The sequence below is a fragment of the Rutidosis leptorrhynchoides genome, chromosome 2, assembly GCF_046630445.1.
Source record: "Rutidosis leptorrhynchoides isolate AG116_Rl617_1_P2 chromosome 2, CSIRO_AGI_Rlap_v1, whole genome shotgun sequence".
Classification (NCBI taxonomy): Eukaryota; Viridiplantae; Streptophyta; class Magnoliopsida; order Asterales; family Asteraceae; genus Rutidosis; species Rutidosis leptorrhynchoides.
Window position 1 is genome coordinate 472,444,607 of NC_092334.1, and position 24,947 is coordinate 472,469,553.

General features: G+C 33.4%; 2 protein-coding genes across 2 annotated transcripts; both read left to right on the forward strand.

Moving 5' to 3' along the window:
• The first annotated feature begins 214 nt into the window (after positions 1-214).
• LOC139892589 (dual specificity protein phosphatase PHS1-like) lies at positions 215-5,568 on the forward strand. The gene is made up of 11 exons (XM_071875697.1): positions 215-262; positions 386-466; positions 983-1,113; positions 1,310-1,502; positions 1,592-1,768; positions 2,136-2,296; positions 2,368-3,436; positions 3,595-3,741; positions 3,836-4,063; positions 4,373-4,530; positions 5,185-5,568. The coding sequence occupies exons 1-11, from the start codon at positions 215-217 to the stop codon at positions 5,513-5,515; spliced, it is 2,724 nt and encodes a 907-aa protein (XP_071731798.1). The 3' UTR covers positions 5,516-5,568.
• Positions 5,569-7,676: 2,108 nt separating this feature from the next.
• LOC139894514 (wall-associated receptor kinase-like 1) lies at positions 7,677-10,488 on the forward strand. Its single transcript, XM_071877841.1, has 3 exons — positions 7,677-8,518; positions 8,666-8,809; positions 9,184-10,488. The coding sequence occupies exons 1-3, from the start codon at positions 7,696-7,698 to the stop codon at positions 10,347-10,349; spliced, it is 2,133 nt and encodes a 710-aa protein (XP_071733942.1). The 5' UTR covers positions 7,677-7,695; the 3' UTR covers positions 10,350-10,488.
• Positions 10,489-24,947: the final 14,459 nt, after the last annotated feature.

Sequence of the window (24,947 nt, forward strand, 5' to 3'; positions counted from 1 at the left end):
ATTTATATTTGTATTTCTCTAATTAATCGGTTATATCTAACAAGTAACAACTGACGCTATATTTTTATTTTCATTCATTTTGTAACCGTTGATCAGATTATTTTAAATTAAAGGTATCGTCTTTTTAATCAGAAAATCTACCGTCTCCGACCTCTTTCCGGCGATCCGAAAATAACGGTAACCTATTCAAACGAAGAAGATATAAAAGCGTTTGATGGCGGGAAATGAAACCGATGATGACCTTAACGCTCTCTCCTTTCAGGCAACTTCTCATTTAATCATTTCATTTTTCACTTTTTTAAATTTAAATTTATAAAAATGACTTTTCACCCAATTTAGGATTCATCAACATTGCCCTCATATTATTATATAATATCATTTGCAGAAACAAGAAGATGATAAGTTAGAGTCTGATTCCGAATCTGATGATACTGATGCTCATCGTTCGCTTATTGTTGCCTCCCGTGTTTGTTTTCATACTTTCCTTTTACAGTTTTTTTAGTATCTTATAAATTATAATTCAAATTATGCTTTTCTTTATTGTGAAGTTAACGTGATGCCTAAATCTATAAACAATAATAGAATTTAACTAAATAATTCTGATAACTAGTAGTTCAATGAAGCCTTATATAGTTACTATTGTGTTATAACAGTGGCGGAAATAGCATGGGGCAAGGATCTGACCCAGTCGATTTGCAATTTTTAGTGTAAAAATTTTGGGTTTTTCGATTTTGCCTACGTTGGATTTTTTTCCCCCTAAATTCTTCATATTTTGTCCAAAAATCTCCACATTTTGCTCAAAAATCACCATATTTTCCCCCCAAAACCTCCATATTTTACCCAAAAAAAGTTGCTACGCTTTAAAAAAAATTTCGCCCCCGGTGAAAAAAATTTCTGTTTTCACCACCACTGGTGTAGTATGAGATTTTTGTGACTAGATTGATGATTTAGTTTTAGAGACATTGCGTTTTTGTTGGTACAGATAGTTAATATGTTATGTGATATTAAAGCTGGACCTGATTTTCCGCAATGGTTGGAGTTAGTTAGGAAACGTAGCGGAATGTACAAGTCCTCTGGATTCCCTCATCGGCGACTCGATAGCATGCTCTTGAGGTCATTTTGCGTTCTCGCTTAATCTATCTGTTATGTTTGATAAATGTATTGTTAGTTGCTATTTGGAATTAATGATATTTAGTAATCAAGTAGGTCAGAACCTTTATATGATTGGCAACATGATTCTTAATTTAATTATGGTTACGTGATTGTAATCTTAATTTCTTAATCTATACTTGTGGTAATCGATATTTAGGGCAGGGAATCTAAGTTTGGAATCAAATGATTCTCCAGCTACAGAAATTAGCTTGTGGGAAAGACTTGGTAAGGCTGCTATGTTGAATATCGAGTCAAGTTCATTCTCTTGGGACATGCTTTCTTCACTTCATCACACTGAACATAGTAGCAACAATGACCAATCTGAGGATGAAATGAATAAAGCATTAGAGGTAATGCTCGTGAACTATATACAACTCAGGAATTAACAATTGAAATAAGCATAAATGACTAATTTATGTTTGTTTTTGTGGCGAGTTAGGTTACGGTGAATTCTGGTGGAGTTGTATTCTTTGCACTCTTCAACCTGAATGAAACTGGTGAGTTTCACCCTAAAGAAGCAGCAGCTGTTATCAAAATAGCATCTTCTAGGATGGCTACACAGTCAGAGCGACTTGGATATGAATTTGCAAAAAAACTAGGTGTCAGAACACCCCAAGTTAGTATATCTGCATACCTTGTCTATATTTATTAACATCGCTGCAAACAAGTGATGGTAATTTTGATCTGATTACTCAAATGTGAATGGGTCGATCTGGGTTGGAAATTTTGTGTAACGGGTCAAATTAGTATACTCAGTCACTCAAAGTATGTTTAAGGTATATAAGACCTAAATTATTTTGTAAAAGAATATTACTATACTCATAGTTGAAACTAATTTTTTACTATTAAAATGAATTTTTTTTTTTATTGAGAAGTCTTTCAAATCGACCCATCTCATGCCAAATTGTTACTTGTTTTGACCCGTTACCGACCCATCTATATGGAAATAATCTGAATGCTGTACGACATAATAACTTCTTCAGGCTAGAGTCATTCACAATTGTAGTCACGAGTGGTTAAAGATCAAGGAAGCAGCAGAAAAGGCAAAAGTTGCAGCTGTGTCTGAAGGAGATGAAGTTGGTGAAGTAACTTGCTCAGAACTTCTAGAAGCCCTAGAGCTGAGCCGATGCCTTTATTTGATGAAGTATATTAACCGTCTTTACACTTGAAACAATATGATGTTTAGATTATTTATTAATTCCCCCCTTATTGTAGTTATGTGCATGGATCTCCTCTTTTGGAAAACTCAAGTGCGTTTAAGACCCAAAAAGCTGCAGAAAAGACGGCATCTGTCCTTGGCAGAATCTTGATGTTGGATCTTGTAATTAGAAATGAAGACCGGCTTCCATGTCGTCATCTTCGTTGGCGAGGAAATTCAGCAAATTTATTATTAGCAGATAAAATGGCAACAACAAATAAGGATGCATTGGAAGAAGCTATAGATTCAGCTATTAACAGATATAGACCGAGGGTAATACGGCCACTTCAAAAAGAAAGAAGGTCAACTTCAGTAGATAGCAGAATGAGCACCGATGATTCAAATATAGGATCAAAAAGTAGTGATCTTTCCGATATGAGAAAGTCACCCTTATCTGTTGAAAAGTCCCTAAAAAGACAAGTTACAATCGAATCAATATTAACAGATTTTGATATAGTGGCTATTGACTCTGGTGTCCCTCGTCGACCGCCAGCTGGAAAACGTGTACATGATCAAGAAAACTATCCTAAAGTTGTTGAACTTCTTCTCAATAGTCCTGAATATGCATCACATTTGTTACACGAGATAACTAACGGAAAATTAGGAGTTCCTCCAGAAAGTGTTGAAGTTTGTGACAAATCGCCTTTTATTAAGAACATGTTATCAGTAGTTGATGAATTCAGGAACGGGTTTCGTGCGGCCCTGGATGATCTGGAGGGTTTTCATAAGTTTCTTCAAACACTTCATGAAAAGTTGGATAGTCTACTACGGATCTTTATGAATATTATTGATAAAAGTTCTAGTGGGGAATTTGATAAAGAAGATTTGATGATGTTTGAATCTTCGTTACATTCTGCTCCTTGTGTTTCCCCACAAGGTAAGGAGTTGGATTCAAATGATAATGAATTGCATAAAACGGGTATGAAGGCTTCATCTTCTTCAGGTTGCAAAGAGAACTCAGACTCGATTTCTTTAATATCACGTGATACTTCTTCTTCACATGGAAAGAATAACAAGGGTTGTAGTTCAGAACGACGTATCATGCGCATAACCTCAAAGCTACGTGACTTTCACAAATATGCAAAGGTTCACTCACATTTTAGTTTTCGTATTTGTGATCTAAACTTTGGATATATCCAATCAAAATGACCGATTTACTCTTATCTTTTTAGATACCATATATTATCTACTATTGATTGATACAAGGTTATCATTATTTTGAGGTATTTGTTCTTTTTCCTCAGGTAGATGCTGAATTAAACAAAGAACTAGAACAATGGAACGAATTGCTAAAAAGTGAAGCAATAAAGCTGTGCCAAAAGAATAATTTTAATTCTGGATTTTTTGAGGGAAGCGAGAGTAATTCTTGTGTTGATGCCTATGAATTAATGGTAATTTGCTCTATCTTTTGAAACATTATCTCCTTATTAGCCCGAATTTGGCATATTGTTTGTATAGTTATATGTTTGGTTGTTCAACATACAGCTTAGGCTTGAACATATCCTTGAGAGGATATCATTAATATTCGGTGCTCGGGATACTGAAAGACCTTCTTTAGTTACGTCTAGCTTATACATTGGTGGGGCACAAGCTGCAAGATCTGTTTACACACTTCAATATTTAGGGATTACACATATTTTGTGTTTGTGTGCTGATGATATTGGACAGACTGATTCTCAACGCCCAGATTTATTTGAGTATCAAAACATTTCTGTAAGTGATGAATTCTCTTCTTAATGTATATTGATTCTTTAGAAGTAGAAAATTAAGCTGGTTAGGTTGTCTTTCAATATGGGTAGTTCTTTATAGCCTCAAAATGGGTTAGGACCAGTTGGCTGAGCTGTCAAAATCTTGTAGGTTTATGCATTGAAAATACATTTTGGACAACTTTTGAACGTTTGATCCATTTGACCCATTTTCTGTAATCCAATCTCTACTTACATATTTTTAATTAATGAGTCAATAATGCAATCTTTAAAATTTTTGTTGTATTGTTCACTCATAAATTGCTTTGATAAACAGATTGGTGATGAAGAAGACTCGAACATAAGTGGCATTTTTGAAGAAACACATCGATTTCTTGATGCTGTTGAACAGAGAGGAGGAAAGGTTCTTGTTCATTGCTTTGAAGGGAAAAGCAGGAGTGCAACAGTAGTTCTCGCTTACTTAATGACGAAAAAGTAAGTAATAACAAGCTTTATTACTCATAAGAACCATTTTAGTCTGTCTACGTAAAATTTAGAATTCATGAAGACTTCTGTTGTCCATATGCAAGTTCACTCTAAGTTCCATACACAATTAGCCATAACTAATTAATTTATATTAATTGGCGAGTAAAGCGAGTAATAAATTAAATCGACCGTACCCACGTCAACAACTTCATCTATCCAAAAATCAAAATGTGTACCTGAATCAATTAGATGTGAAGCATACATACAAAAGTGAAGAGCTTTGTGCGACTGATACACATAACAACATAAGCACAAACCACCTTAAATGATGAAATTAGATTATAATTTTTTATTAATAAGTTTTTAGTCATACTAATACAAACTGTAGAATATAATTGTTCTGTTTGGACAACAAAATGTTGTCACCCATCCTATTTAAACTAGAACCTATTTTAGAGCCTCACAAAACTATTGCCCTTTTTTGCCAAACCTGTAACCTGTCCATTTTGCCACCTTTGTCTGCACTGTGTCTCTCAACTTCAATTAGGAATATTCTTTTGAAAACCATCAAACTCAAGTTGTATTATCTCGTATGTACTTTCCCCCGTTGTGTTATTTAAAATTATTTATCCTATAAGTTTATGATGATTTTGTTTTGTAAAGGAAGTACACATTGCTGAAAGCATGGAATGCTCTAAGAAGAAATCACAAACGAGCGCAACCCAATGACGGGTTCGCAAAGGTACTTCTTGAACTGGACAAAAAGTTGCATGGAAACATCTCAATAGAATGGCATCAAAAGAGACCAACAGTACGAGTTTGCGAGATTTGTGGAAAGAACGCAGGCTTCAGCAGCAACTCACTGAATCTTCACTTACAGAAAGCGCACAGGAAATTGTCATCGGGAAGTGTAGATAGTGCGATGACTGAGATAAAAAGGTTATGGGAGGTACTCCACATTACAGATAGACAATCTCATTCAAGTGATTGTTGAAATGTCCTAATTTGTATTTTGCCATGCTTTTGTTTCCTACCGTGTAAAGTGTAACATATTGGCAAAGCTAACTTTTTTTAGCTGAAAATGCTATATAATCTTGTTGCATTGGTGTATTATGAAAGGTGTATTTGGTTGATTATCAATGGTAAGAACGAATAGGTTGATAACGTAAGGAAGAAGATACATTTATCATGTAACTCTTCATTCATAGTGAAACACCCATGTGAAATACCCTATGAGTATAGAAAGTCATATCTCTCAATGTTCAATGGATATACAGATTGCTTTCGTTAAATGCCGGATATGATTGCTTTCGTCAATTGCCGGATATACTTGTTCAACAGTTTTTCGTTAAATGGGTTTGGAAAAAATACTATCCCGCCAAAAATTTCTCAAAATTAAGAACTTCAATACTTTTTACAATAAGTCAATCATCAAACACGCGTGTCTATAGAAAGTTGATAAAATGCCAATTATAATTTCAATAGCATATATCACTTTTGTTTGTCAATTGATTATACAAAGTAAAAGTAATAAAGTGACACATTTTAAACTTTTGTGTAGTTACATAGACAATCTTCAAGATAAATAAATATTTTGGGTAGTAATCATGCGCATACGCCCCTAGCAACTATGCACACTACGTCTTCAAATGTTCGTGCAAAATGATGGATCTTGACCAAATTTTATAGGAGGGTAAAAATAATTGAAACGTAATAATAACTTGACAAAATTCGTCCGATATATTTCAACAATTTTGTGCTAAAAAAATATTAACATTTAAAGAAATATTCAAATTAATTCAACTTTTAAGTTGAGATTCAAGGGACCAATCAGAGTGCGACATGTGGCGTGACAATCACATGTGATTGAAAAAAAATGTTTTCAAAAAATTTAAAAAAAAAAAATTTCCCACTTTTTTTTTCGAATTTTTTTTTTCCAATCACATGTGATTGGATTTAACATGCAGTAAATCACATGTGATTTTACATGCCAATCACATGTTATTGTAAAACACAATCACATGTGATTCTGCATGTCAAATTCAATCAAATGTGATTGAAAAAAAAAATTTGTATCACATGTGATTTGATTTGACATGCAGAATCACATGTGATTGAGTTTACAATCACATGTGATTAGATTTGACATGTTAACTTTAAAATTAAAAAAAAAAATTATCATAATATATTTAATTTTTTTTTAAATTAAAAAAAAAATTTCGCGCCACATACTAATTTGACGACATACTAATTTGACTAAAGTTATAAATATATTTAAATATATTATGTTAGAGTTGTAATCTCTTGAATCCAATAATTTGCTTGAAATCACATGTGATTGTCGCGCCACATGTCGCACTCTAATTGAACCGTTGGATTTTAAGTAAATTGTTGGATTCAAGAGATTACAACTCTAACATGATATATTTAAATAAATTTATAACTTTAGTCAAATTAGTATGTCGTCAATGAAATGATCGGGTGAGTGGGTTTTGACATCGTGTTAGGAATGTAGTAGTACGACCAATGAAATGATCGGGTGAGTGAGTTTTGACATCGCGATCGGGCCCCCGTTAGTGACTCCTAACCGCCGTTAAAAAAAAATTATCAGGACCAAAAAATAAAAAAAAATTGGAAAGTTTTGTCGTTTAGTAGGCTTTTCGGCGATATATGATTGTTGCTAAAAGTTAATGTTGCTCATTCCGACTATGCTAGTAGTGTCGGACCATTGCTCTCGTTCGAATCTCGAAGGAAAAAATTCCACAGATATTACACCTTCCGTCCAAAAGTTACTGCCCCGCTTTAATTTTTTGTCTATTCCTTCTACAACTTTTATTTTAAATATTTTTTTATTACATAATATTTGTTGAAAGTTATACCAATAAAAACATATTTCAAAACCGAATCTATTCACATAAAATTCATCAAATATTATACACCATAAACAAAAATATTTAAAGTATATTTTTAGAGAACAAGACTTTAACAAGTGAAATGAGTCGAAGAGAGTATATTTTGAGTGTAGTTTACACGGCGTAGACTTGGTCCCCTATGGAATAAATTCCACAAAAAGTTGTTCTATTTTCCTGTCGATCACTCCCCACTATCATTATAAAAGGTAAACACGGATCTTTACAATTTATGGTATCAATCATATCTTATCTCTTAACAAATATGAAGTTACTTCAAGCAGCCTACTTTTTACTTGTCTTCCTTCCATTAACAAAATCTGAATCAGTACTTCCGCACTATGCCAAGCATGGGTGTACCGATAGATGCGGGAACGTAACAATTCCGTATCCATTTGGTATCGGAGCACACTGTTCCTTCAACAAATGGTACGTTGTTGAGTGCAACTCCTCGACGCCATATCTATCCGCACTCAACCACTTCCAAATCATAAGTTTCGACTTGAAAAAACAAACGGTCACTGTGAACACGCCAACAGTGACAAAAACCTTAGGTTGCCAAAACGATATTAGTGTTCATGATACAAAGAGTAGTGTTGATCTTGGTTGGAGCCCTTTTTGGTTTTCTAGTGATGATAATAAACTAGTGCTTGAAGGGCGTGGTCACGTTGTCATTTCGGATAACGGGAATGTGCTGAGCGGGTGTTCAGCGACATATAATGATACTAGTATACGTACTGTTAACGAGAAATACACGTGCCTTGGCATTACATGTTGCCAAACAACAGTTCCTTATTATCTCAAGTCGTACGCTGTGAAGCTTACGGGCAGAGATAAATCTTGTGAGTCTGCCTTCTTTGTTGATAAAAATTCGTACGTTCGTGATGGTAATATTTCGGACGTTGTTCCGGTAATACTTTTGTGGACTCTGTCTGAACTTGACTTTTCTCGAATAAATTGTTGTCAAAAACATAAGGATCGTAAGAGAACAATAACGACTGGTAGTAACGGTACTCAGTTGGATACTTGGTCGTGTGACATGGATTCGGCTTTCGAAGGGAACCGATATTTAAAAGATGGGTGCGTTGGTACGTATGTAAATATGTAATAATACTATATAAATTTATTACCTATAGTGTCTTTATTTTGCTTACCTATTTGTTTTCTAGGATATATGCTTGTCCGGATTTGTTTTTTAACCTATTTTCTTTTATATAAAACGTATGTGGTTTTAGTTAAGGAAGAATGTGCAAGGTGCCGAGAAAACGGAAATTACTGTGACTATAAGAATCCAGATGAAGTCTTCAATTGTTCTGTTTATCCACCAGAGTTTTATTATAATGAGGGCCTCAAGGTAACGTTGCGGGGCGTTATTCTAGGTACGTACGTAATGAATATAAAGATTTTATGTGTTTTTTTTTTTACAAAAATTGAAATGAACTAAAATCAATCCAACGAAATTAATACAGATTCCGTCAGTCTGATTGACTAGATTCATCGATTTATTTGAAAACTAAATATTGAACACAAACACATCCAAAAGAGAGAAATTCATGTGTCATTTTATTTTAAAAAACTAAATGCCCTAACTTTGAAAAGCGTTGACAATCTATATTCCTAATTGTAGAAACCTCGTAATTATTTATTACTGTACAAAACAATGAGGAATTTCACATCCCTTGCTCAATAATCATTTCACTTCTGTAAAATGTTTGGTCTAATTGCATTATGTTTTATAATGGTTTTCATTCAGGCTTCATATTAAGCATGGGTGAAATTTGTCTCGCGATACTCAGCTATGTACTGTACAATCTGATAAAGAAAATAAAAGAAAGGAGACGACGAAAAAAGTTTTTCAAACGCAACGGTGGTTTACTTTTAAAACAACAAGAAGAAGCTGACCCGTCTTTAGTTAACAAAACCATACTTTTTACATCACGTGAATTGGAGAAGGCGACTGACAACTTCAATGAGAATAGAATTCTAGGTCGAGGAGGACAAGGTACAGTCTATAAAGGAATGTTAGTAGATGGAAGGATTGTGGCGGTCAAAAAGTCAAAAGTAATCGATGAAAGTCAATTAGAACAATTTATCAATGAAGTTGTCATTCTTTCGCAAGTTACGCATAGGAATGTTGTCAAATTATTAGGATGTTGCTTAGAAACTGACGTTCCTCTCCTAGTTTCCGAATTCATTTCAAATGGTACGTTATACGAACGTCTTCACAACGAAGATCAAGAATTCCCAATTTCTTTGAATATAAGATTACAAATTGCTGCAGAGGTTGCAGGAGCACTCGCTTACCTGCACTCAGCAACTTTCATTCCAATATTTCATAGGGACATCAAAAGCACTAATATACTTTTAGACGACAAGAACAGGGCCAAAATTTCTGACTCTGGAATTTCAAGATTTGTCTCGTTAGATCAAACTCACCTGACCACCTTAGTCAAAGGTACATTTGGCTACCTAGATCCCGAGTATTTCCAATCTAGCCGGTTCACTGAGAAGAGTGATGTTTATAGTTTTGGAGTTGTTTTGGTTGAACTCTTGACAGGAGAAAAACCAATACTCTTAACGGGATTCGGTGAACATAGAAGTTTGGCTTCATACTTTGAGTTGGCTATGGAAGAAGAGCGTGGTATGTCAATTTTTGATGCAAATGTGATTAAGGAGGGCACTAGGGATGAGCTTCTTGCAATAGCTTACCTTGCATTGCGATGTTTGAATATGAAAGGAAGAAACAGACCAACAATGAAGGAAGTAGCTGTAGAGTTAGAAACCATACGAACATCGCACGTTCCATCTATGGTTCAAGCAAATATTGTACCCTTAATATACGAGGATGCTTTACCAATGCTACCATATGCCGAATCAACATCAACATTCTTTAGCTTTGACGTTAACATTAGTCAATGATGCAAATCGTGAGTCACTTTACATTGTTTAATACCCATATATGTCTTTATATAGTCATAACAACTTTATGTAACACAAATCCTTCAAGGGTATCATATTTGGATAAATTCGTAAATAAGGTCTTTTATAAACATTTCGATCTTATTATATATCATATAAATATAAATATATGTGCGTGTGTGTGTGCATAACTATTATAAATTTTGTTTCGGGGTTGGCTCTACCATCATATTTGGTATCACCACCTACCACGTCAAGAAATTCTAGTGAACTCTCCTGCCGTCTCTACTCTAAAATCAGCATTGTTCCGTACATTTCTGCTGTTCAGATCTTGTATGGGGTCCAATCAGTCAATCATCGTTGATTGTTTTACCACATAGAGCAAGAGGAGATGTCCAATAAAATGGAACCTAGAAAAAAGATGATAAAAGATGTTGGAAAAAATTGGTTAAAAGTGTGTTTTCACTAATATTGGACATTAATTAATATACGATGAGTAGTCAATATTAATGATAATAAAAAATGAGTTTTGTAGCCACTAGCGAGGGCTTTACAACGAACTAAAGTGTGTCCAAAATGAGATAAAGGTGAATGAGATATCGAGTCTCAAAATTATGCGTTTAGTGCAAATTTTAAAAGGCTTTTTGAAAGTAGGTGGAAACCTAAAGAGTGTGCTTCCACTATAAATAAGTATGAAGAAATACCACACCACAAACGAAACCATAACACACACTAAGGTTTTCATCTCAATCATAACAAGGCCTCCTGTTTAGGTTATCTTTCAGGCAAGTGTTAAAGTCCGGCAGTACGCTGCTTCGAACCGGTGTACCTGAGAACAGACGAAGAATCTGTTTAAGGGAATTGTGTCAAACACAAACCCGTTCAACCTTCAATCGGTTAGATCAATTTATTTTCGGTTTATGATTACATGATCGTTATATGAATATTATGTTTGTGTAATCTATATGTTTCAGTCTATATATTCTGATTATTTGCTTTGTGTGATAGCATGATCATTATTTGTAATCAGTTTGAATTGACTCACATGTCTTCAGTTTCGTATGCATAAATATACCTACAAACTTAAACAGACTCTTGTTCCTCGAAACTACCAAATTGATATGCTTGTAATCAGATATAACTGAAATCATTTTGTTTGTTGTTCTTTCTGGTGCGACTGATGAATTGCTAAACTGATCCTATCAGATCTGAACATAAAGTATTTATGCTGTTGTATATGCTATTCTGGTCAACATCGTGTATGCTTGATTTTATGATATGTTCACCGTGAATATGTTAAATTGATATAACAAGTGATTTGGCTCTACGATTTTTTCAGTAACCTACTGCTTTACAAAGTATTATTAATTCGAATCAAGATTCCAATTCTTGTTTACGTGTTTGCATACCTTAGAACAGATAGTGGAAAAGCATATATTATATTAAATAAATGTGATGTGATGAACTTTGTGGTTATTATAATTATAATATTATAATATCTCCAATATGATTATTATATGGATCATAATAGTGGATTTTGAAACATATTATATTGTATGATTATAAATATAAATGATAATTATGTTGTGTCGATTATATGCATCTTTAAAGATGTTCATTTACAACTCTGTTTTAGCGGTATAAATTTCTGGGACTGACATGGGCAGATTAGTTGACGATCATTGGTAACGATTCTTACGATTAACTTCATATGTTTGGTTTTACTTCCAAAGAGCTTGACTTGTTTTTTTGGGAGACGAAGAACATAAGAGGATGATATGCATTGATGATCATCATCATTCTTTTCTAGCTACGGTAACAATAGATTTATCTATTTAGAATTTAGAATTTAAAGTTGTATAACAGCTAAGGGGCTTAGTTAATAAATATTATTGTTGCCGACAATAAAGCATATGTTGATTGTGGAAATACAGTTGCATGATTGATTAATTGATTTAAAACTATTAATATTATTATAGTACTCCGTATAATATATAAGTCCATTATGTTCATAATAGTGCGCCACTAAAACATATTGTTATAATATTATAATATATCCACTTTGATCAAATTACATTCACTATGATTATATGGGTCAGACTAGTGGTTTTTAAAATATTATACATCTGAGACTAATCAGAATAGATAGTGGTTAAACATAGGTTAATATTTAATAATGTGATGATCATTCTGGTCGAGTATATAGAGAATTACCACTTTGATGCAATGGACCTATATGAATGCAAAATTATTGTATAATTTGAAGTTACTATAATCCATTTGCTGTTATCATTTTGTACGGAGTAAAATCGGCAATGTATACGCATTCACAATTGGTGACTAGATTATTAATTGATCTATAACTTTTGTTGACTATTTTTAGTTCTTGTATACAAATATTTGTTTATGTAGTTATTGAAAATAGTGTCAACAACCTTTTGTGGTTCTTTACTCACACTGAGAATGAAAAAGTTCACTGGTTGTGAACTTTAAATATTGACAGTAAAAGATGTTCTTTTACTTAACCACGTTGAACCTGCGAGGTTCTTGACTGAAACCACTTCCCAATCTGTTAAAAGGGAAATTGATGCTCAAATTGTGAGCGCGGTTCAGGATTGGAATCATTTGGATTCCTTGTGCCGAAACTATGTCTTGAACGACATGGTTGATTCGAACAGTTTTCGGACCGTTTTCGACCGAACTGTTTTCGAATGGATTTGAACAGTTTTCGGACTGTTTATAGCCTGCTTTCAGATTGTTTATTGATCTGTTTCCATACAGGTATTCGACACTGGTTATAGACTGTCTTCGGGACAGTATTTGGACAGTTTTAGACTGTTATTAAACCGGATTTAAACTTGTTTGTTTAACAGATTGGCTTAAACATGTTTGGTTTAACAGGTTTTGTTGAAACGGTTTAGTTTAATCGTTTAGTATAAAGCTTTTGGTTTTAACATGTTTAGTTTACATGTTTGTGTTTAAACCTGCTTGGTTACCCCACGAGTTTTGGTGTTACATGTTTAGTTTATGGTGAAACCTGTTTGGTTACCCGTTTGGATTGAAACATGTCTGGTTTACCTGTTTGTGTTGAAATGGTTTAGTACCATTTAGTTGTAACCGTTTGGTTAACCCAAGTAGTTTTAACTATTTGGTTTACGAGGTTGGGTTTAAACCTGTTCGTTTTACCCGTTTAGGTTGAAACATGTTTGTTTTACCTATTTGGTTGAAACCTGATTGGTTTAACCTGGTTGAGTTGAAACCTTCTTGGTTTAGCTCAGTTTGTTCACGATAAACTGGAACTTTAATTTCAGTTCATGTAGTACTTCTTGTTTTGTTAACAAATTAGCAACTGAAACAACTTGTTTTGTTGAAACAGTTTAGTTCAGTTTAAATATCAGATGATCTCTGAAGTTAACTTGGTTAGTCCTAATATCAAAAAATGGTGAACTTATACCAGGGTTATCCGTCATGTATGTGTTATCATGAGTCTGCCATTGATGATATTAATGGCAATGAGATTATTTTGCGAAAATGAACTCTGCAAAGGGACTCACATTAATCAATGTGTTTCCAAAACATAAGTTCAAAAGGTCATGTTGACCAAAAGTGAAATGTATGTTCATAAAGGCTATGGCCAATAAATGTAAAATTTGTGTTGAAGCCAAATTAACAAGATCGTCTTTCTTATCGGTTGAACGAATAACCGAACCCGTTGATATGGTTCACACCGATGTGTGTGATTTGAAATCCATTCCAACGATGAATGGTAATAAGTACTTCATTACGTTTATCGATGATAGCACGATAAAGATGAAGCAATTGACAAGTTTATTGCTTATAAAAATGAAGTTGAGAATCAACTTGAACGAAAATCAAGGTTGTCCGCAGTGATAGAGGTGGTGAATATGTTGCACCTTTTGCTGAATTTTGTGCGCAAAATGGCATTAGACATGAATTCACTGCACCTTACTCACCCCAATCAAATAGAACTTTGAAAGAAATGGTGCATTCCATATTGGTGAGTTCGGGTGTAAGCCAGTGAATCTGGGGGGATGTCATCCTATCGGCAAACTATCTTTTAAATAAGATACCCCAAAGTAAAAAAGGGATGATACCCCATACGAGTTATGGTGGAAAAGAAAATCATCCTATGAGTACCTCAAAGTGTGGGGTGCCTAGCAAAGGTAGTTTTCCCTACCTAAGGCACAAAAGATAGGATCAAAGACTATTGACTGCATATTTATCGCATGTGCTAAACAAAGTAGTGGTTATCGCTTCCATGTGAATGAATCCAAGATTTTAGATATACACAAAGGTTCGATAATAGAATCGAGAAACGTTTCATTCTTTAAAATGTGTTTTCATACATTACAAATGAACGTGAAAGTTCGTCTAGGATAGACGAGAAGGTGTTCAAGATGAGCCACCTAATGAGCTAGTTCAATAGGAAGTAGTATAATTAAAGAAACTTTCTCGATAAATGGCATACATATTATGCTTATAGAGGAACTAAAACTGAATGTATAAAAGACATACATAATATTTGAGACCCTTTTAAATTGGATATTTAAGACGGTGTTTATGTATGTGAAGTCCATTTTGTCATGATACAAGAGATATGGTATGACATTTCTTGTGAGAAAAGCTATGGAGAATATGAATGATGCATCATTTATTCTAATGCTTTGGACATAAAGTCTATGGAATGCTAGACTTGGACTTGTTAATGATGATCATCTGCAGAGATCAATTAACAACTAATATTTCATTGTGTTGAATATATTTAAAGACAAAATCGATTTCATTCAGCAGTAGAAGGATTTGGTATATTGTGAACATCATTGATGATGTGAATTATTCGCATGTTATGTGAATTATGATATTGAAGATAATTATTATATAAAGATGTCAATCTTTATTATATTATTATTATTATCTTAAGATTTGAATTACCTAATCAGAATTCAGATGTGAAAATATAATTTGAGTGCGAGAACTTTATTAAGTTTTCTAAATTCAACGTCACTAGGTCAAACCTAGAATATGACTAAGAATTGCTCAAATGTGCTAAAATACAAAGCACAAAAGATGTAATCTTATGTGTTAGAATTTGAACGCTTCATTGATTAAAATCATATTAGATATATATGATTATGATATCAAGTTGCAAGACATGTGGGGGAAGCTTTGAAAGGATAAGAAGTAACCCTAGTTGGTTGTGTAAAATAAACACAATTAAATGTGGGGGTGTCTTGCGTTTTCTATCAAGAACAAGGTTCATGATAACACGTTCTAATGTATCTCTAATGAGTTGTACTCTATCCGACTTAGCATATGCTGTAAGCAAGCTAAGTAGATACAAGAGTAATCCAAGTACATCTCATTGGAGTTGTATGATTTGGTTAGTTCGGTAACAGATATCCTGCAGTGATCGAGGGACATTGTGATGCAAACTATATATCTGATACGAATGATTCCATAGCGACATGTAGGTGTGTATTCACACTTGAAGGTGTTGCTATATCGTAGAAGTCTTTTAACAAACGATTATTACTAGATCCATGATAGAATCATAATTCATCGCTTTAGATAAAGCTGGTGAAAAGGGAGAATGGCTACGTTAATTCGTTGAGAATATACCAAGATGGCCTAAGCCGGTGTCGGCCATATGTATACATTGTAATAGCTAATCGGTGATTGGTAGAGCTCATATTACAATGTGTAATGGTATGAATAAATATATGGTATGAATAAACATATGAGACGTAGACATAATAAAGTACGACAACTAATCTCTAGAGAAATTATCACTATTGACATAATGTTGCAGATCCGCTGACAAAAGGCTTAAGCAGAGAGTTGGTATATGAGTCGTGCGTGGGAATGGGACTGAAGCCCATGAAAGGCTAAGTTTATATGAAGGAAAACCTAACTCAATTGACTGGAGATCCCAAGATCTGAGTTCAATAGGATAACCTACTTGTATGAACTGGCGAAGTCACTGTGGGGGAGTTAATTACTAAACTAGCAACCACTACAACTTTTAAAAGGAGTTTACTAATTATGAGTAGACTTCCTAGTTCATTTCTAAAAGTGACATGTAAGAGGATAAGCCCATGGCTTTTAATGATTCAACTGAAATAATCATGCGTGATTAATTAGTAGCCACGCTGTGGTGAATCACCTATGTGAGAGAGAAGTGGGGTCGCTTCGAAGGGTATTGTTGGGGCACTGATAATGCTAAAAACGAACATATATTTCATAGCATTATTCCTCAAGAAAGACAAGCTTTTAGTTGCAATTGTTCTATTTACAAGTGATATTCGTTTAAATAATAAAAGATGAAGACAAAAGACAGATTCGACGAATTGAAGACGCAAACGACCAAAAAGCTCAAAAGTACAAAAGACAGTCAAAGAGGTTCCAATTATTGATAAGAAACGTCTCGAAATTACAAGAGTACAAGATTCAAAACGCAAAGTACAAGATATTAAATTGTACGCAAGGACGTTCGAAAATCCGGAACCGGGACCAGAGTCAACTCTCAACGCTCGACGCAACGGACTAAAAATTACAAGTTAACTATGTATATAAATATAATATAATATATAATTAATTATATAAATTATATATATATATATTATATTTATATAATAAACCGTCGGTAAACAAAGAGCCAAAATGGAGTGAGCTGTAATTACAAACTCCGCGACTCGCGGAGTTTGAAGAAGGAATGGGCCGCGAGTCGCGGAGCCCCAAAAACTGAAACTCCCTATAAAGCCCAACGAATTCTGATCTTTTTTTTCATCCAATATCCATCAATCTCTCTATCTATATACGTAATATTTATATTTATAATTTATATTTTAATTTTAATTTTAATTTTAATCCTAATAATAAGGGTATGTTAGCGAATGTTGTAAGGGTGTAAGTCGAAATTCTGTCCGTGTAACGCTACGCTATTTTTAATCATTGTAAGTTATGTTCAACCTTTTTAATTTAATGTCTCGTAGCTAAGTTATTATTATGCTTATTTAATCCGAAGTAATCATGATGTTGGGCTAATTACTAAAATTGGGTAATTGGGCTTTGTACTATAATTGGGGTTTGGATAAAAGAACGACACTTGTGAAAATTAGACTATGGGCTATTAATGGGTTTTATATTAACTAAACAATACCTTGTTAATTTAATATACAAACTTATAATTCGACGTATTTATATGTAACCACATACGCTTGACTGGGTACGGTGGGCGGGATATCTATAAATACCAATAATTATTCATTTTACCGGACACGGAACTGGATTAATAGTTAATAGACTTGTTGAAACAGGGGTGAATTACATTCAAGGGTAATTGATGTAATTGTTAACAAAGTAGTAAAACCTTGGTTTACACGCAGTCGATAACCTGGTGTATTCATTAAACAAAGTATTAAAACCTTGTTACAATTCGAATCCCCAATTAGTTGGAATATTTGACTTCGGGAATAAGAATAATTTGACGAAGGCTTTCGCTCTTTATATTTATGACTGATGGACTATTATGGATAAATCCGTATGGACATATTAAATAATCCAGGACAAAGGACAATTAACCCATGGGCATAAAACTAAAATCAACACGTCAAACATCATGATTACGGAAGTTTAAATAAGCATAATTCTTTTATTTCATATTTAATTTCCTTTATTTTATATTTAATTGCACTTCTAATTATAGCACTTTTATTTATTGTTATTGTATTTAATTGCACTTTTAATTATCGTACTTTTTAATTATTGCAAGTTTATTTTATCGCACTTTTATTATTCGCAATTTCATTATCGTTATTTACTTTACGTTTTAAATTAAGTCTTTTATTTATTTAATATTTTACATTTGGTTTTAACTGCGACTAAAGTTTTAAAATCGACAAACCGGTCATTAAACGGTAAAAACCCCCCTTTATAATAATAATATTACTTATATATATATTTGTATTTTTATAAATTTAAACTAATATAGCGTTAAGCTTTGTGAAAAAGATTCCCTGTGGAACGAACCGGACTTACTAAAAACTACACTACTGTACGATTAGGTACACTGCCTATAAGTGTTGTAGCAAGATTTAAGTATATCCATTCAATAAATAAATAAATATCTTGTGTAAAATTGTATCGTATTTAATAGTATTTTCTTGTAAAATTTAATAGTATTTTATACCCCTTAGCTTTAACTATCAAGTATTTTTGGCGCCGCTGCCGGGGAATTTTCTAGCTTAAAAGCCGGAAGCGCAACGCTAATAATTATGAAAATATAAAAAAAAAATTATTTTTAGTTTACTTTTATTAAAATTCACTTTTGTAAAAATACGTTTTTTATTATTCGAAAATATAAAAAGAAAACAAAAATTTATATATTTTTTTTAGATTTTGTCAAATATTTAAGTTTTACAAAGTTTATTTTTATTTTATAAAAATATAAGTTTTATTTAAATATTTTGTGTTTATTTAGAACATATAAAAAAAAACCGAAAAAAAAATTAATATATATATAAATCTATTTTTAAGATATTTTTAAAATTATAAAGTAGTTCTATTTTTATTTTAGTTTTTAAATATAAGTTTTTATTATATAAATATTTTAGATTTTAAAACAGAAAACAGAGAAAAAAAATATAAAAAAAAAACGCGTCAAATTTTAAACTGTACCTGAGTTGAAAATTGGAACCCCGCGACTCGCGGAGTTTGCAGCCTCGAATACCGCGACTCGCGGAGCCACCCTGACACCGACAGAAACCCTAATCAGCATTTATTACGGGTAATTATTAATTATTATTATTAATAAACCCTAATTACTTAATTATTAATATAATTAGTTTAAGTTTTTAAATTAAATTGTATTTTAAATTTTAATTAGTTTTATTATATATATAAATTAATAGTTTAATAAAATAAATAATATAAAAATAATATTTTTATAAAAATTGTACTTTTTACAACTTTTAGTATATTTTTATATTTTGTCCCTTTTTAATTGTTTTAGCGTAATATTTGTATTTTTCGCTAGTTTTTAGTTTTAAACTTAGTTTTTGCCATAGCTATATTTTTATTTCTAGATTTTTAGGCTTTGCAGTAGAATTCCTTAAGTGCATTTTCTTTAGACTAAGATTTAAGTGCTTTAGAATTTTGCGACGCCTTTTTAAGTTTTAGTTTCTTTTTAAGTTATTTCCATTTGGGATTTAGTTTTTCCTGTAAGCTTTAATATTTTTAGACGACTTTTACCTATGTATCAATTATCATTCCAATTAGTAATCTCAATTTGCGATTATAATTTTAAATTAGTTGTAGTAATAAGGTTAGGTTAGTCAAGTGTTTTTAAGTTTTATAAGTTTCTTTTATTTTTCCGTCACCTTTTATTTTTCAACCATTTTTCTTTTTCGACCTTTTTCGACGAACTCTTTTTCTTTCTTATTTCTCGTCATTCTAGTTTTTAGGACATAGAGTTTTTATTCTACTTCTTATCTAAATTTCTTAAAATTACGAAAATTTATTTTAAGTGGCTAAATTGATAGATATCAAAATTTTCTGGTTCGTAGTAATAGTTGGATTTGTACGTGGACGGGGTTATTGGAGCCAAACAGTCCTCAATTATATTGAGACCAAACGAATCCTGCCCCTCTGCTGCATCTTTTGGCTATTCGAAACGTGGGCAAAATCAGAAAAGTCTATTAATTGGATAACTTATTATAATTTTTCTTTTCTTTTAAAAACTAATAGAATATTCAGTGAATGCACCGAGCAAGACGTTCATCACCTTTTGTACGTTCACCACCTGTAACTAGATCAAGACATCTAACTAATATTGTCGCCGTTGATAATCCATTTTTTGAACCCGACCTCACAATTGAGAATCCGGAGAATATTCAGGGATGATTCGTAGATCCTGAACCACTAAACTTTCCTCCGGAACCACCAATCATTCAAACAGAGATTGTTGAGGAACGAACCATTAAATCAGAATCCTCTAGTGATTCCGATTCAACAAATTCAATTATGGAAGTAACAGAACCATTAAGTATGGAAGACCGAATGAGAGCTAAACGCACTGACCAAGGTCACGCAATTACTCATCCAGACATTAATGCGCCAGATTATGAAATCAAAGGACAAATTCTACACATGGTGACTAATCAATGCCAATTTAGTGGTGCGCCGAAGGAAGATCCAAATGAACATCTACGTACATTTAATAGGATCTGCACTCTATTTAAAATAAGAGAAGTGGAGGATGAACAGATATATCTCATGTTATTTCCCTGGACTTTAAAGGGAGAAGCCAAAGATTGGTTGGAATCGTTACCTGAAGGGGCGATTGATACATGGGACGTTTTAGTTGAAAAATTTCTTAAACAATTCTTTCCTGCATCTAAAGCCGTAAGACTTCAAGCAGAAATTGTTACGTTTACACAGAAACCGAATGAAACTCTATATGAGGAGTGGACAAGATTTGGAAAGTTATTAAGAGGATGTCCGCTACATGGTTTAGACACCTGTCAAATAGTACAAATATTCTACCAAGGATGCGACATCACTACAAGGAAAGACATAGATATAGCAGCTGGTGGTTCCATTATGAAGAAAACAGAAACTGATGCTTACAAAATTATTGATAACACTGCTTCCCACTCACATGAGTGGCACCAAGAAAAAGATATCGTTAGATCATCTAAAGCAGCTAGAGCCGATTCTAGCCATGACTTAGATTCCATTTCCGCAAAGATAGATGCTGTCGAGAGACGAATGGAAAAGATGACTAAAGATATTCACTCAATACGAATTAGTTGTGAGCAGTGTGGAGGACCACATTTGACAAAAGATTGTCTCAGTATTGAATTAACAATGGAACAAAGAGAGAATGTTTCATATCTAAACCAAAGGCCTGGAAATAATTATCAAAATAATTATCAACCGCCAAGACCAATCTACAATCAAAACCAGAATTATAACAGAAATATTCCATACAACAACCAACAAGGTCCTAGCAATCAACAAGTATCCAATAATACTTACAATCAGCAAAGACCTAATTTTCAAAACAAACCACCACAAACCGATGATAAAAAGCCGAATTTAGAAGATATGATGACGAAGCTAGTTGAAACTCAAACGCAGTTTTTCACATCTCAAAAACAAACCAATGAACAAAATGCTCAAGCATTTAGAAATCAACAAGCTTCTATTCAAAATCTGGAACAAGAAGTAAGTAACCTAGCAAGGTTAATAGGTGAAAGAAAACTGGAAGTTTACCTAGTGATACAAATGCTAACCCCCGGAATGAAACAGCTAAAGCCATTACCACAAGAAGTGGTACAACACTTAAACCACCTGAAATACCTGTAACTTCTGATGAAGCTATTCCTACTCCACAAGAACCACAACCTGAACAAGATAAGGAAAAAGAACCGGTAGTTGAAAAGGTTAATGAAGATAACACAGTTAAGGCTAAACCTTATGTTAAACCATACCAACCACCACTTCCTTACCCGAGTAAAATGAAGAAAGAGAAACTTGAAGCCGAGCAATCCAAATTCTTGGATATGTTTAAACAGATAAATGTAAATCTTCCTTTCATTGATGTGATTTCAGGAATGCCTAGATATGCTAAATTCTTGAAAGATCTAATCTCAAATAGAAAGAAAATAGAAGAACTCTCGGCCGTTACTATGAATGCTAATTGTTCAGCAGTGCTGTTGAATAAGATACCAGAAAAATTATCTGATCCAGGAAGTTTCACAATTCCATGTTTTCTGGGTAGTCTTAGTTCAATAGAAGCATTGGCAGATTTAGGTGCTAGTATAAATTTAATGCCGTATTCACTATACGCTAAACTAGACCTTGGAGAATTGAAACCAACCAGAATAAGTATACAACTAGCCGATAGATCAATAAAATATCCTAGAGGGATAATGGAGAACATGCTAGTTAAAGTTGGTACTTTAGTATTTCCAGTAGATTTTGTTGTTCTGGACATGGAAGAAGATTCTCAAGTTCCTCTCATATTAGGAAGACCATTCTTAAACACGGCTAAAGCAATGATAGACGTGTTCGGTAAGAAACTGACCCTAAGTATAGAGGACGAGAGTGTTACCTTTTCAGTTGATAGAGCAATGCAACAACTGCAATCTGCAGATGATACATGTTATTATATTCAAACTATAGATGCACATGCAGAATTATTAGAAGAATTTCCAGAATTACAAGGAACAGGAGAATGTTCTTTAGGAGAAGGAACAGAACAAATTGATGAAGCTGAAATGTTAGCTACACTTATAGCTAATGGATATGAACCAACAACAGAAGAAATTCAAATGCTAAAAGAAGAAGACAAATATCGATATAAATCATCGGTAGAAGAACCTCCGAAATTAGAGTTAAAGCCACTTCCAAACCATTTGGAATACGCTTATTTACATGGTGAATCTGAATTACCTGTAATAATATCGTCTTCTCTTAATGAAAATGAGAAATCACAACTCATATCTGTGTTGAAAGCTCATAAACCAGCCATTGCATGGAAGATTCATGATATTAAAGGAATAAGTCCTTCGTATTGCACACATAAAATCCTTATGGAAGAAGGTCATAAAACGTATGTGCAACACCAACGAAGACTAAATCCCAATATGCAAGATGTAGTTAAGAAAGAGATTATTAAACTGCTAGATGCATGTTTAATATATCCAATTTCTGATAGTCCATGGGTAAGCCCAGTTCAATGCGTGCCTAAGAAGGGTGGCATGACTGTCATTACAAATGAAAAAAATGAGCTTATTCCTACTAGGACTGTAACAGGATGGCGTGTGTGTATTGATTATAGAAAATTAAATGACGCCACCAGAAAAGATCACTTTCCCTTACCTTTCATTGATCAAATGTTGGAAAGATTAGCCGGAAATAGTTACTATTGTTTTCTAGATGGATTTTCCGGATATTTTCAAATTCCAATAGTACCCGAGGACCAAGAGAAAACCACGTTCACGTGCCCTTATGGTACTTTTGCTTACAAACGCATGCCATTTGGACTTTGCAACGGCCCTGCAACCTTTCAAAGGTGTATGATGGCAATTTTTCACGACATGATAGAAGAATGCATGGAAGTTTTCATGGATGACTTTTCAGTCTTCGGTGATACATTTGAATCATATCTAGCTAATCTGGAATGAATGCTTATTAGATGCGAACAATCAAATCTAGTACTTAATTGGGAGAAATGCCATTTCATGGTTAAAGAAGGCATTGTTCTTGGACATAAAATTTCGAAGGAAGGAATTGAAGTGGATAGAGCTAAAGTAGATGTAATTGCTAAACTTCCACATCCCACCAATGTTAGAGGAGTTAGGAGTTTTCTAGGGCATGCCGGTTTTTACCGACGTTTCATAAAAGATTTTTCTAAAATTGCTACTCCTATGAATAAACTCCTAGAAAAAGATGCTCCATTCATGTTTTCAGATGAATGTATCAAATCTTTTAATATTCTTAAAGAGAAACTCACTAATGCGCTGATCATGATAACACCGAATTGGAATCTACCATTTGAACTAATGTGCGATGCAAGTGATTTTGCAATGGGAGCCGTTTTAGGACAAAGGATTGAAAAACGATTTCAACCTATATATTATGCTATTAAGACGTTACAAAGAGCACAAACAAATTACACAACTACTGAAAAAGAACTCCTTGCTATTGTCTTTGCTTTTGACAAATTTCGTTCATATCTCGTTCTAGCAAAAACGGTGGTCTATACCGACCATTCTGCTCTTAGATACCTTTTTTCGAAACAATATGCTAAACCAAGATTAATCCGTTGGATCTTACTCTTACAAGAGTTCGATATTGAAATCCGAGATAAAAGAGGAGCAGAAAATCTCGCCGCTGATCATCTTTCTCGTCTTGAAAATCCCGAATTAGAAGTTCTAAATGAATCGGCCATACAAGACAACTTTCCTGATGAATATCTATTGAAGATAGATTATAATGAAATTCCATGGTTTGTAGACTATGCAAACTACTTAGTTTGTGGATTCCTTGAAAAAGGATTATCGTACCAAAAATGAAAGAAATTCTTCAGTGATATAAAACACTATTTCTGGGAAGATCCACATCTGTTTAAAAGTTGTCCAGATGGAATAATACGCTGATGTGTATTCGGAGATGAAGCTAGTAAAATTTTAAACCATTGTCACACAGGACCAACACGAGGGCATCATGGGCCTCAACTAACAACAAGAAAAGTTTATGATGCTGGATTCTATTGGCCTACAATTTACAAAGACGCACACCTTCTTTGCAAATCCTGTGATGCTTGTCAAAGGGCCAGAAAAATAAGTCAACGTGATGAAATGCCACAAAATGTCATTCAAGTATGTGAAGTATTTGACATTTGGGGTATTGACTTTATGGGTCCGTTTCCAAAATCTCATAATAATCTCTATATTCTCGTAGCCATTGATTATGTATCTAAATGGGCGGAAGCACAAGCTCTCCCAACTAACGATGCACGAGTTGTAGTAAACTTTTTAAAACATCTTTTTGCAAAGTTTGGAACACCGA

Bases quoted from the DNA above. Each gene is read 5' to 3' on its own strand.
- LOC139892589 (XM_071875697.1), top strand. From the start codon at position 215: ATGGCGGGAAATGAAACCGATGATGACCTTAACGCTCTCTCCTTTCAG. The intron at 3,742-3,835 runs GTAATTTGCTCT...TTCAACATACAG, and splicing joins TTGATGCCTATGAATTAATG to CTTAGGCTTGAACATATCCT. The intron at 4,064-4,372 runs GTAAGTGATGAA...TTTGATAAACAG, and splicing joins TTGAGTATCAAAACATTTCT to ATTGGTGATGAAGAAGACTC.
- LOC139894514 (XM_071877841.1), top strand. From the start codon at position 7,696: ATGAAGTTACTTCAAGCAGCCTACTTTTTACTTGTCTTCCTTCCATTA. The intron at 8,519-8,665 runs GTACGTATGTAA...ATGTGGTTTTAG, and splicing joins TTTAAAAGATGGGTGCGTTG to TTAAGGAAGAATGTGCAAGG. The intron at 8,810-9,183 runs GTACGTACGTAA...GTTTTCATTCAG, and splicing joins GTTGCGGGGCGTTATTCTAG to GCTTCATATTAAGCATGGGT.